Source organism: Sminthopsis crassicaudata, chromosome 1 (assembly GCF_048593235.1).
Source record: "Sminthopsis crassicaudata isolate SCR6 chromosome 1, ASM4859323v1, whole genome shotgun sequence".
Lineage (NCBI taxonomy): Eukaryota > Metazoa > Chordata > Mammalia > Dasyuromorphia > Dasyuridae > Sminthopsis > Sminthopsis crassicaudata.
Window position 1 is genome coordinate 607,622,226 of NC_133617.1, and position 14,202 is coordinate 607,636,427.

Below are 14,202 nucleotides of genomic sequence, written 5' to 3' on the forward strand. Positions count from 1 at the left end.
ATCTATTAAGTGCTTACTAGAACACAGTCAGTGCTGAGCATCAGCAATATAAACACAAAAAGCAAGAGGATCCCTGCACTTAAGGAGCTTGTATATTAATGGAGAAAGACAAGAAATAGAGAGGAGTAGTTGCCCCAGGGGCTGTTCAAATCTCCTCTCAGGTACTTACGATCTCTGTGACCCTGGCTAAATCACTTAATCCCGTTAGCCTCAGTTTCTAGGTCCTAGAGTTTAGATAGGATATCTGTAAAATGAACTGCAGAAGGAAATGGCAAACCATTTTAATATCTTTGCCAAGAAAACCTCAAACGAGGTCACAAAAAATTGGATCCGATTGAAAATAGCCCAACAAGTGGCCTAAGAAGAATGTTAGGGACTGGGAAGTTACTAGAATGGGATTAGTGGACTTCTTGGTCACCTGACTGAGTCTTTCTTTCTTGGCAGATTTGTGTTGATTTGATTACAATTCCTAGAGGAATGATTGGTAGTAACTATTACTATATGGCTGTAGTACATATGGCTCTGCTAAATATCCAGAAGGCACAGCCTTAGAGATGGGGAACAAGTTCTGGGTCAGAGGCAGAAGGTTGAATGAAGCATCCTGGTAAAAATATGGTTGCATAAGGCAAACAGCAAACATGATGATTACTTTAGGCGAGAAATGTGAACTAAATAAGTCTGACTTTTGTAAAGAGCTTTAAATAGCAAACAGAAGAGTTTGTATTTTATCCTAGAAGGATTAGGGAACACAGAAGCTTCTTGAGCAGAGGAGTGACATGATCAGATGGGTACTTTAGGAAGATTATTTTGGCAGCTGTGTGGGTAAAGACTTGAGACATACATAGTCTTTTGTGGTTTGCAAAGTGATTTAGTTACAAAGACTCTAGTTAGCTTCATTTTAGCCTTCCCTTCTAACAATGGCAAGTCTCACTTTGAAATTCTAAAGGCACTTGTTAGAAAAAATAAAACAACATGGCTCAGTTGATCCCATTGGCTTATAAAATATTTTACATTTTGTTTGGTATTTGATCCCAGATAGGGGCTTCCTCTGTTCTCTTCATTAAGAGCCACTCACATAAAACAATCCAGATTGCATATGAAATACACATATGGTGGTAAGGTGTTCAACAATTTTAATTAAACCTATGTTTAATAATAACAATAAAAAACTCTAAACATCCGCTCATAATACATGTAGAACATAAGTAGACCATTGATCATCAACACACTAGTAGCATTGTCTATTTCAAGTGATATACACTTGAAATCTAGTTTGTGGTTCCTTAGAGCAACTTTAAAATCCCTTTCAGAGAGCAAAGTATCCCAAGCTGATGGGGAGGTAAGTAGTCACAAGAATTCTGCCCTGTGATGTAAGGATAATAGCAATAAACTACCTCCTAGGTTGTCGTGAAGATTGTAAAGGAGTTTGCAAACCTTACAGAACTACATAAAATGCTGGCTGTGGACGTCACCTGATGACTGCTCTAGTGAGAGCACTAACAATCTAGCTCGGATTCAGAAGATTGGGTTTGAATAGGAATCCAGTCAAATAAAACCCCACCTTCCTTCTAAGAAGCACGCTCAAACCTTAATTCCATTGCCTTTCCCCTGCTAATTATTTCCTATTTATTTCACACAGAGCTTGGTTTATCTCGGCTTGCAACGTGCAAACGTCTCTCTCCCTCATTAGCTTGGAGTGCAGAACGTCTTCTGCCTCTTTTTGGAACCCCCCCCCACTCACCAGAGAGGAGGGCAGATAAAGACACTTATTGATTTCTCTTTTAGTTATTTCCTTTTTACCCTGCATGTGCTTGCTTTGTATACATTGCACGTAGTCTTCACTATCTGATTGTAAGCTCCTTCCTGGCTTAATACTGATCAATTGCTTGCCCTTTTACCGGAAAACGTGTACAAAAGCAAGGCAATTTTGTAGATCGTAAGCTCCTTGCAGACAGGGGCTCTCTCTTTTGTATCTCTAAAGCTTCTAGTAGGTACCCATAAATGTTTACTGAATTAATTTTTATTAAACTTAGAACCAGAACCTCTGCGACTTCAGGTTTGGTCAACTACCTACTCTGGGAGCTTTCTTAATGGGAACGTCGGGACCTCCCCCCAGTCATGCCACTTCTACAGGACCCTTCTCCCCCCCTCCCCGCGGCGGCCCGCCCACTCTCGGGCCTCTCTTTGCGAACCCCACCCCCAGCCTCCAATCACGGTTCCTCCGAGGTCCTCTCACGGGTCCTTCTCCCGCGCTTCTCCGCTTTCACGCCGGGCGGCCGCGCCTTTTATGGAAAGCCGCAGCCAATGAGCGCTCTTCTTTCCTTATGGTCGGCGGAGGGACCAATCGCGGCACGGCTGGTGTAATCTTCGTCCGCTCGGCTCTCCTCGGCTCTTTTCGCTGTTGCTGCCTTCCCGGGGGCGGTCGCTTCGCTGCCAGAGACGCTTTCTTTTTTTTCCGGGTTCGGAGCCGTTCCGGATGCTTTAGGTTGCCGGATGTCTGATCTTCGGATAACTGAGGCGTTATTGTACATGGATTATCTGGTAAGGTCCGCGGCGTCCGTGTTGGGAGAGCGGCGGGGTCCCCTCTCCTTCACACCTCACGCCTCGCCTCCGCCCCTCGTGTCCCTCCCCTCTTTTGGGGCGGGCGGGGAGCGGAGGGGAACTGCCTCCCCCTCTTGTCCTCTCTCACTCCCTCTTTCCCCGCTGTTCCCTTTCTTCTGTCCCCCTCCCCCCTCGCAGCCCCGTGCTTGGTTCTGGACTCGGAGCGGAGCTTCTGGGCTGCCCCGCTTTGGGGGCGGGGACGGGGTGGGGGGGATGAAGGAGCAGGAGGAGGGGGTGGGGGAACTGACAGGTAAAGGTGCAGTCCTGGAGCGAGCAGATTGATAGCCCCGGTTAAAGATCACGGTGCCAGGGCCGGAGAGAGGTGGGCAGTGGCTGCAGGAGGGGGGGACCCTCCCTTGTCTCCCCCTCGCCCTTCGTTTCCCCCAGCCCTGCAGCCCCGGCAGGGAGTTCCTAGGTGCCTCCGCCACTCCCGGGTCACTCCAGGCTCGCCTTCTTTAAGCAGGCTGCAAAAAAACTATTAAAGACCCATAACCCGAATGGGTTCACCGAAGTGCACGGGCAGCCTCGGTCATTTGGTTGTTATTAGACCTCTAAAGCTGTGACCCCGGGTCGCTGTGGGGTTTTTAAAAAGCACACGAACATAAAGCACGCTCCAGTGAGCTCCGTTGTAACCTTGGGCACTCGGCAGGTCTTGAACCGGGGGCTGGGTCTCCTTGCTTGCCGGGGTGCTGGGGAAGTATCTGTCTGCCTGAGGAAGGCTGCTGCTAATGTCTGGGGCAGGGGGGGAGTATTAGGCCGAGGGAGTAGGAAAAAGTTTAGGTCGGGAAAGGAATGGGCAGCTCTGGGTGGAGGGGGTGGGGCACGCGAGGGGGAAGAGGGGGTAGTCGGAGAAATAACATCTTCGGTGTCCTTCGTCCCCCCTTCCCCTTAAACCTGATTAATTACGTTGTTTCATTATTCAAGCAACAAGTCTTGCTCCCAAACTCGTTTTCCTCAAAGCTGTATATTACAAGGAAATTCTGTTTCAATGTATTGCTAAAAGCTAAATAATTTAGTAAAATTGACTGACACCCAGAATCATTACAGCGGTCCCGGGTTGGATCAGCTGGTGAAAATAGGGACCCTGAAATCATCTGGTTGTATGGTTTCCATGTCCATTATGCTTTAGGCTGCAGGATTGGCGGGGCAGAATTTTGACCGTGTCTTCTAGGAATTGTCACGTTGTTTTGAAACGTATGGGCCACATGTGATTTTTGAAGTTTAGAAGTTTTGAAGAAAAAGTTTAAATTATAACCGAACAATTGCTTAGTAGTTGAATGTTTAAATTATTATTTAACAATTGCTTGATATTTCAAAGTTAGCTGAGCAGTTGTGATTACCTGAGCTCATTTTGGGGTTATGTCACTTCCAGGTGGGCCTACAAACTTTTTAGCTTATATATAGTATATACATAACCTTTTATTTTGAACACTGGATGGGAATCAAGACATCTCAGTTCAAATCTTGTTTTTGCCATTCATTTACTAATAGTTCCTGTTTTTTTTTTTTTTTTTTTGAAAAATAGGGTACTATCCTTTTACTCAAAGGAAAATGTGATTACTTAGTTTTCATGAATGTCATTTAAATGCAAAATAACTGTTTTTGTTGGGCAGCTGTCTTGATTATTTTTTGAAGACATCTTCAAATTTAAATGGTTATTTTTCCTCACAAAATACTCTTGATTTTTCTTTGGAATCTGTCCAAATAAAAGCCAAAGATTGTAGCTTGAAATCAGTTTATAGAGAAGTATGGTGACAAACTAAAGGTTTGTTGGTAGTTCCTGAAAAATTTTTAAAAGGTGTGATTTTTAAAAAATTATATGCACATTTAATTTTTGAATCATTAATGTTATTTTGCATGGTGCCAAAATAATCATTAGGCTTTGTTTTTAAGCATTAAATTTGTTGGCATGAAACTGGTTGATTAAATGGATTCATGCAAACAAAGACTGGGTGGAAATCACTTTTCTTTTTTGGGGGGCTGTTGGGGTTAAGTGATTTGTTCAGGATTAAACAGGTAGGAAGCATTTGAACTCTAGGGCTGATGCTTTATGCACTGAATCACCTAGTTGTCTGGGAAGTTATTTTCCTATGAAGATAGTGATTCCATAAGAGCAGGTTCATTTTCTTGATTAGTTTATCTTGTCATGCCAAGATTGTTAAATAAGGAATAAATCTTTTATTCTCTCTCCAATTTGGTCATTAAAAACAAATGCACTTTCTATTTGCTTATCTTTGATTATTATTTTAAATAATTTGAGGCATTGGAGAGGTATCAAGGCATGGTGAATAGAGACAACCTTAAAGCCTGGGTTCACGTTCTGCCTCAGACACATAGGCTGTATGCTTCTGGGCAAGTAATTTAGGACTTCTCAGGACTCTAGTCAAGTAAGATTGTACCTTGAGGATAAAGTGTCTGCCTTCATAAGTTGAGAGGCATAGAGGGTTTCTTATAATAGTGAAATCACAGATACCCAACCCTATGCCTCTTCTAAGAAGTCTAAGCTGATGTACCAAGTGAAATTGAGAAAACATTCTTAGAAATATATATATAATAAAGGATATGTGCTAAGCTCTGAGAATACAAAAGAGGGACAAAAAGGGAAAAAAAGAATAAGAAAAAAATCACCACCAACAAAAAACCAAATCTCTGCCCTCAAGGAGATCACAATCTAATGAGGAAGACAACATGTAATCAAGTGGGTACAAACTGTATACAGGATGAATTGGAGATAATAAAAGAAGAAACATAATCATAACCAGTGTTTGTGGTAGAAAGATTTCTTGTAAAAGGAGAGATTTTAAGTAGGATTTGTAGAAAGCTACAATTAGCCACCTATTGAGTAAAATTTAATGGTCCTTTCTCCTAAATATTAAATAAAAAAATTTTGGACATAATTATCACTTTTTTGTTATCCTTGAAAGAATTCCTACCAGTGTCTTATAGTGTGTTTTTTCTATCAAAACACATGCATTTTGCCTCACTCTGTTCTGATGGAATGATAGATTGTTACTTCTTCATCAGCTTCCTTTGCTTCTCTTCCCTCAGTGAATTAACTTTAGTCATATCTTTCTTGTGTGGATTAATACAAATCAATTTTTTTGACTGTCACAGATTATTTCTAAAACAAATCAGTTCTCTTGAGTTTCTATACTTACCTTTCAGCTGAAAATGCAAAAGTTTTTTTTTTTTTTTGAAGTTGTAGTGTTTCAAATGTATAGACTTTGTTGGGATCCCCAACAAATTGCATCTACCCTTTGCAGGATTACTGTTTACTAATACAAAATTGAAAAGATATGTGAGTGTTTACTGTTGTTTTCTTGTTGGTTTTTCATAGATGTTTTATTTATTTGTTGTTGGGGTCTGGTAGAGGAAGCTCTGCCTATTACTTCTCATTCTTTTGGTGGGATATTATCATCTTCCCTGTATATGATTGAAGAATGAGGAAAATTGGAGAAATATGAATCTATGAAGTTGCACTTCGTAATGGAAATGAGGAACTAAAAACAGTTTGGAAGCTAGTAGGAGTTTGCCATTTCTCTCATAGTTATAAGAAAATAAATGTAAGGTTGAAAAGGACAAGTGATAGTATTGTAAAATTCATAAACTTAAGATTTTTTTTTTCCCCCATTTCGCTAAGTGAGCTTTGATGAGTTAATAAACCTAAAGTAGTTACAAAATATTAAATGTGTGACTTGAAGAGACTGGTATTTTCTGTTACTGACACTATTTGAAACTAAAGCTTAGATAATAAATAATCTGATAAAATCTGTTTAGTTTAGGTGTTTTGTTTTAGGGAATGCAGAATGTATCCTTTTCCCTTCACGTCAAGATCATCAAGATAGGACTTTTTTTTTAGCTTGTCTGGCAACTTAAAAAGAAAAAAAAATTTCATCCCTCTCTTGGGCTTTCAACCAGGAAATCTTTTATTTTAATTCTTAGATAGGTGATTTCTCTCTCTGCTTCCTTTGCTTCTTCCCTTATCAGGAGCTTCTGTGAAATTTGGTTCTTTTGAATCCATATAGAATCAGTGAACTGCAATAATGATTTTCCATTTATTCCCTACCAATTAAAGTGTTGGTACAAGCCTGTGATTTCATCTGTAAGAAACTCCCAGCAACAAAATTTCTTCTAACAATATAGATTCACAGTTCTATCATTTTTTGTTTTAGGTAATTTTTTAAACACTGAGAAGTGGTTATATGACTAGCCATGGTTGCACAGACAAGCCAGATTGATTCTGGAGGGATTTAAAAATCCTGCTTGTCCTGACTGTGAGACAGGCCTTCTTTCTGTCATTGTACTGTTGCTTTTAAATGACTTGCTTATATTTATCTAAATGGGAAAGTTGGGATGTTTGAGCTTCCTTTTCCAATAGTTCCCTTTATTTTTATGTGCCCTTTCCATTCTTTCTCTTGCCCTTCACAAGGAAAAATTTGTTCTTAAATAATTGCTACTAACTTCTGGACAGAGGAGAGATTCTCTAAAGTTTGGTTGTGATACTTATCCTCTTCCTCTTAGAAAAGTACTTCTCAAGGTTAGGTCTGTGCCACATGTCAATTGAATAAATGTTTTAGGTTAATTCATTACAGGAACACTTGGAAGGTATGGGTTATCCCACCATTGTAGAAAGTAATGGATCTTAATTCTGCAAGATTTTTATGTGAATAGCTTCTTTACAAGGCATAGCAGTCAGCACATCAAAAAATTTCTCACAAAGAAGGCAAGCAAATGAATAAGACTGCATTCTAATAATTTTATTACTTCATTCAACAAGTATTTATTGCCTAGTAACTGCATAGTATTGGAACAGGTACTGTGAGAATATTTTTATATTTTTATATACTTATTTAGGATGCTGTCCATTTTATTCATTTATGTAGGTTTTGCCATTTGTCTGATTTTTGTGTTCATTGAAATATAAACATATTAATGTTTGGAGAGAAATCATAAGTATGACCTAATGCTTATTCTTTTGTTCCTTTGACTGGAGCATTCTGTTGATGAGGCAAAGGAAATGAGTGAATAGATATAATCCCCTAATTTGAAATAGTTCCAGGCCTATATTACACCTCCCCCATCCTGGAAACTCATCATGTGGAGATCAGGTGAGAGAGGAGGTGAATTCAATTTAGCAAACACACATTGTTGAAATGCCTTGTGTTTACCAGACTACCTGCTAGACACTGGGATAAAATAGGAAAAAAGTCACTTATGTAGTTCGATGAGGGAGATCATTCTATGTGTGTTCTCTGAGCTTTCTGAGAGGCAGAAGAAGATAAGAGTTAAGGACAAGTGCTAACAAAGTGCTGTGAGAAATGTGAAGGACTGATAAGTTTTAGTCTGAGGGCCTCACTCAAGCCTGAGCATCTCCCAGAGGAAAGTGGTGATAATGGTGCCTTGAAGGAAGAGAAGTATTTTTCTTAGAAGAGATGAATGGGAGAGCAGATGCAGAGATAAGAGAAAGTGGATGAGATAGGCGAACAACTCATTGTCTGTCCAGTTTTACTGGAATAAAACCTACATAAGATAGAACATGAGAGTGGAGTAAAGCTAGGTTGGCCATTAGGAGCCGGATTGTGCAAGACCTTGAATATCAGGCTAAGGAATTTATATTTTATCCAGTAAGCTGTTTTTTTTGTTTGTTTTTGAGCATGAGAATGATGTAGACAGACCTGAGTATTGGGAAGATTGCTTTAGCTTCAGTGTCTAGGATGAGGTAGAGAGAAGAAAGGCTAGAAGCAGGAAGATCATAGGAAGCATTTATTAAGCACTTACTATATGTCTGGCATATTAAGTGGTATTAACTGCTAGCGATTCAAAGAAAGGCAAAAGTTAGTTTCTGTCCTTGAGGAGCTCATGGTCTAATGAAGAACTCAGTGTGAAGTGATAGGATTCAGTTAAAATAATTCAAGTAAGAGGTGATAAAAGTGATAAATCAGAATGTTGATAACATGAAGACTTGGGGGCTATGAATATTATGGAATTCGTATAAGTCACAGGACTTTGTCCTGGTGTGTGTGTGTGTGTGTGTGTGTGTGTGTGTGTGTGTGTGTGTGTGTGATCTGAGGATTTGGTAAAATGCTTGTTCAAGTCAGCTGAAGTAGGGATATTGAGAGAAAGGGTTAGTTTAAATAGAATGAACAATTCATGTTTGGATATGTTCAACTTGAGGTGTAAGTGGTATATCCAAGTAGAGACATCCCTTAGAAAGTTAAGTAACTGGAATAAAGAGAATGAGGGCTTTGAGGAAGAAGACAAACTAGTAGAAGAAAAGGGGAAGAAGTGAGAATCAAGGTGGAGCTGGTTTTCAGTTTCAGATGTAGTAGATAGCTCAGATATTAAACCAATGAATGGATTTGGCTGATAGGAAGTCATGTCACCTTGGAGAAAGTACTTTCAGCAGTATGCTGGGATTGTAAGAGTTTGGAAAAATAATTAGCCCTTGATGACTCATTTCTCATTTGATTGAGGTGGTACAATGAATGACCCAAAGTCATTTGGGTCAAGAAGAATTGAGTTCAAAATTCTATCTCAGACTCTTATTTGCTCTTATTTACTCTGGACAAATAAATCACTCTCTGTCTCAGTTTTCTACTTTGTAGAATGAAAATAATAAGGGTTTTAAGGGTCAAATGGAATAAGAAAATAAAGCCTTAAAGGACTATATAAATGTTAGTTATTATTAATATTGAATATGCTATTTCTGAAATGAAAGAGAGGGGAGATAAGGGCCTGACCAAGACAAGAAACCAGTAAGGTTTCTTTAAGGGAGACCCGAACTTGTTTGGTTGCAAGGCTGAAAGAACCGCTGTGAGGAGCGAATGAACATGAAATGGGATGAATAGATGGAGAAAATCAATGAAGATAAATCCTGGATGGGGTAGAATTGGGCTATGTGATGGGGATGTTAATCTTGAGAAGAACCATTGCCTTCTTATTTGAGAACAGAAGAAAGGGAAAAAAATTGGTGAAGTTATGGAGAGGTTTTCAGATTTGGAGATAGGGAGAGGAAACTCATCTTGTATAACCTCTTATCTAAGGGAAAGAGATGATGCTCTCTACCAAAAGAGAAATGATTGGGCCAGAGTAGTGTTAGGCATTTGAGAAAAATCTTTGGAGTAACTACTATGGGACATGAGTGAGTATAGGATAAGTGAGAGGATTATTTTATAATAGGCAAGTGTGAATTTGTAGCATGTCATCAGCATGATTTTATGATGAGTGGCCCCTCAGGAAGAAGACTACAGAAGGCAGATGGTCTGGGGTTATCCAAGGTTGAGAATACAACAGAAACATGGTAAGTAAGGTCAAAGGACTAAGGGACTGTGAGTTTGCATTGGTGACCTACTATAACAAGCCTGAGGGAGAAAAGGTGATGGAGTGATAGAATGATGATATAAATTGCAATCTTTCCATGCTTTTTTATCCTATAAGATTCTTGTCCATTTTCTCCCATAGATCATCCATAGCACTTTCATCCAAAGTGCTGGTAGCCGCCTTCTAGATCTTTTGTCACATTTCCTTGGTGACAGTGATCATTCCTTTTTTTTTTTAATTTTTTTTTTAAATTGAAGATTTTTATTTTCAAAACATTTACAAGGATAATTTTTCAACAACGACCCTTGCAAAACCTTGTGTTTTTCCCCCCTTTCACTCCCTCCCCTAGATGGCAAGTAATCCAATTTATGTTAAACATGATAAAATACATGTAAATCCAAATATAGGCATACATATTTATACAATGATCTTGCTGCATAAGAAAAATCAGATCAAAAAGGGAAAAAAATGAGAAAGAAAATAAAATTAAAGCAAACAATAACAAAAAAAAAAATGAAAATGCTAGGTTTTTATTTACACTCAGTTCCCATAGTCCTCTCTCTGTGTATAGATGACTCTTATCATCACAAGATCATTGGAACTGGCCTGAATCATCTGAAGACCCATGTCCATCAGAATTGATCATCATATAATCTTGCTGTTTCTGTGTACAGTGATCTCCTGGTTCTGCTCATTTCATTTAGTATCAGTTCATATAAGTCTCTAGGCCTCTCTTGAAATCATCCTGCTGATCATTTCTTATAGAACAATAATATTTCTTAACATTCATATATACCATAACTTATCCAGCCATTCTCCAAGTGATGGGCAGCCACTACAGTTTCCAGTTACTGGTTGCTACCAAAAGGGCTGCCACAAACATTTTTGGACATGTGGGATTCTTTCCCTCCTTTAAGATTTCTTTGGGATACAAGCCAAGTAGAAACACTGCTAGTTCAAAGGTTATAGTTTGATAACCCTTTGAGCATAGTTCCAAATTGCTTTCCAGAATGGTTGGAGCCATTCACAATTCCACCAACAATGTCTCAGTGTCCCTGCTTTCCCACATCCTCTCAATATTCATCATTATCTTTTCCTGTCATCTTAACCAATCTGAGAAGTATGAAGTAGTACCTCAGAGTTGTCTTAATTTGCATTTCTCTGATCATTGTAATTTATTTAGAGCATGTTTTCATATGACTAGAAATGGTTTCAGTTTCTTCATCTGAAAATTGTTCATATCCTTTGATCATTTATCATTTGGAGAATGGCTTGAATTCTTATAAATTTGAGACAATTTTCTATATATTTTAGAAATGAGGCCTTTATCAGAATCCTTGAATGTAAAAAATGTTTTCCCAATTTATTGCTTCCCTTCTAATCTTGTCTTTATTAGTTTTGCTTTTACAAAACCTTTTTAACTTAATATAATCAAAATTATCTATTTGGTGTTCAATTATGACCTCCAGTTCTTCTTTGGTGAACTATCCTATGTTCTTCTAATTTGCTTATAATATCATGAACCCATTTTGACTTTATCTTGATATAGGGTATTTAGATGTGGGTCAGTGCCTAGTTTCTGCCATACTAGTTTACAATTTTCCCAGCAGTTTTTGTCTTATCCCCAAAGCTGGGGTCTTTGGGTTTCTCAAACATTAGATTATTATAGTCATTGACTATTTTTGTCCTGTTATCCTAACCTATTCCACTGAGTACTGTTTTTTAGCCAGTAACAAACATTTTGATAACCACTGCTTTATAATATTGTTTTAGGTCTTTCTCAGCTAGGCCACCTTCGTTTGCATTTTTTTCATTAATTCCCTTGATATTCTTGGCCTTTTGTTCTTCCAGATGAACTTTTTTTTTTTTTTTTTTTTTTTTAAATAATTATTCTTTTTCAAGATCTGTAAAATAATTTCTTGGGAGTCTTATTGGTATGGCACTAGATAGATAGATTAATTTAGGTAGTACTGCCATTTTTGTTGTATTTGCTCGGCCTACCCATGAGCACTTGATATATTTCCAGTTGCTTAGATCTGACTTTTATTTGTGTGGAGTTTTGTAGTTGTGGTCATATAGTTCCTGACTTTGCCTTGGCAGATAAGACTCCCATGCATCATTCTTAATATCTTTTTAAAATTGTAATGATATCCCCTATATCATTTCTTAGGGATACATCATCATTGGAAATTTATTGTAGCCTGCTTGCACTTACCATGTGTCTCTCCTTTGCTTGCTGCATCTCCTGAAAACCATGAAACAAAGTTAGATATTGTATCAGTCAGCAAGCCTTGGTTGGGCCCTGGCTCTGTGCTAATGACTGTGGTAGGGATACAAAGACACAAATAAAGAGTATTTGCCCTCAGGAATTTGTTTTATCTGGGGAAACATGTTACACATATTAATAAACATAAGATATATAAAATATAACTTTGGAGGAGAGTTCTAGCACCTGAGAGGGGCTGTCAGGTCATCTGTGGCCTCGTGCTGAAAATTCAGTTGCTCTGAATTTTGAAGGGAGCCAGGGATTCTGGCATATAGATGGGAAATGGGGGAAGGGGAGGGAGGAAGTGAAGGAGTGCATTCTAGGCACCTGGACTAGTCTATGCAGAGGTTAAAAAGATGCGAGACTGAATGTTTCCTATGTAGACCACCTTACTTGGATCATGGAGTGCATAAAAGTGAATAATGTGTATTAAGCCTGGAAATAGAGTTTGGAGCCAGATTGTGAAGATTTTTATATTTTTGAGCTGAGAAGTGACACTTTTCAAACCATACGAAAAAAATACCATTTTTTGCAACTGTGTTGAGGATGGTTTGGAGAATGGAGACAAATCTAATTAAAATTTCAGATAGAGGTGATAGGGCCCCAGAGGATATGGCAGTGTGAGTGGAGAGAAGGAATAAATGGAAGAGATGTGATTGAGGTAGAATGGACAGATCTTTGCAATCAGATATGAGGTATGGGTCAAAAGTAATTTTCAAGTATGAAGTGAGTTTTACTACTACTTTAGGGTCATGTCTTGATTGACTCTTAAATTTTGCTTGGAGTAGGTGGTATCATTTATCAACAGTCTGTTCAATGTCACTATGATAATAGTTACTTTTTACTTAATTAAAAAATATCAAGCAAAGAAAACAGTTTCAAATATCTAATAGTAAAGGAGGTTTTAAATATTTAGAAAATTAGGCAGAAACATTGAACAGATGTTTGTGTTGTCTCCCTGGTTGCATAATTCCTGAACTATATGTTGTAAGTTATTATGCATTGGTTTCCACTGCTCCTATGTCTATATTTCCATCTTTGACTTTTTCCCTCACCCTCACTTCCCATATTCACTCAGGTGCCAAGTCATAAATAAGTGAAAAACATTTATTAAATGCTTGTTTTCCGCCAAGTGCAGTCCTAAGTGATGAGTATAAAAATACAGAAAGAATACAATTCTCTGCCCTAAAGGACCTTAAATCTAATTTGGGAGGGGGGGAAAAATATATATATATATATATGGGGGTGGTGGTTAGGGAAGATAGTCATAGTCTGGGATATTTTATTTAGATTGCTGCCATTACCAGTTTGGTCTCTTGGATCATCTTTGCCTAAACGATTGTAATAATAGTCTCCATTTTCCTATTTGACTCATGATTCATTCAGGTAACAAGATAATCTTCTAATGTCAGAAATCTTCAGTGCCTCCCTATTAATAATAGGATAAAATACCATTTTCTTAACTTTTATGGCCTTGCAAAATCCAATGCCAGCCTATCCATCTTGCTAGACTTTTTCTTTTTTTTCCTTTTATGCATTCTGCTGTTTTTGCCAAACTAAGTTACCTGCTTTCTCCTAATCTTGTTTAGCTCTGCCCCTTGGCTGTTTCTTCTAGATATATGCTTGTAATGCATACCTCACTCATTTCATCTATTCATCTTATTGTACAGTCTTGGAATCTGTTGAAAACATTTTCTTTTGAGGTCAAGTTCAGGTGTTCTGTCTTCCACAGCTCTTTACTTGATCTCAGAAGCTGACAGTAATCACTTTCTTTATAGATTCTTGTTTAGGTCTGTGCTTTCAAATCAATTCAACAAACATTTATTCAGCCTCTTATGTGGGCTGAGCCTATGCTAGGTCTTAGGGATACAAATGAAACAATCTTTGTTTTGAAACATATGGATTGGGAGTGAGAAGTGGGGATTGGGTAAGCCTTAGAGTGTATATGTGTATACTCATGTGTGTGTCATGGTTTATATGTAAATACAAAGTGATTTGTTGAAAGGGAAAGAGTG

General features: G+C 38.3%; 1 protein-coding gene across 18 annotated transcripts in view; it reads left to right on the forward strand.

The window, feature by feature from the left end:
* Positions 1 to 14,202, forward strand: part of ARL15 (ARF like GTPase 15) — a 574,803-nt gene that overhangs the window by 70,472 nt on the left and 490,129 nt on the right. For 7 of the 18 annotated variants that reach the window (XM_074282528.1, XM_074282535.1, XM_074282530.1 and 4 more), the window contains exon 1: positions 2,409 to 2,541. The exons of 2 other annotated variants lie outside the window; for them this stretch is intronic. Coding sequence is in view for 5 of the 16 variants with exons in the window: in XM_074282522.1 (XP_074138623.1) it covers positions 2,494 to 2,559 (66 nt within the window). In the remaining 11 variants the exon portion in view is untranslated. Of the gene's footprint in view, positions 1 to 2,372; positions 2,560 to 14,202 lie in introns of those variants that run through there. 9 more of the 18 variants (XM_074282518.1, XM_074282523.1, XM_074282521.1 and 6 more) reach the window with 4 other exon arrangements.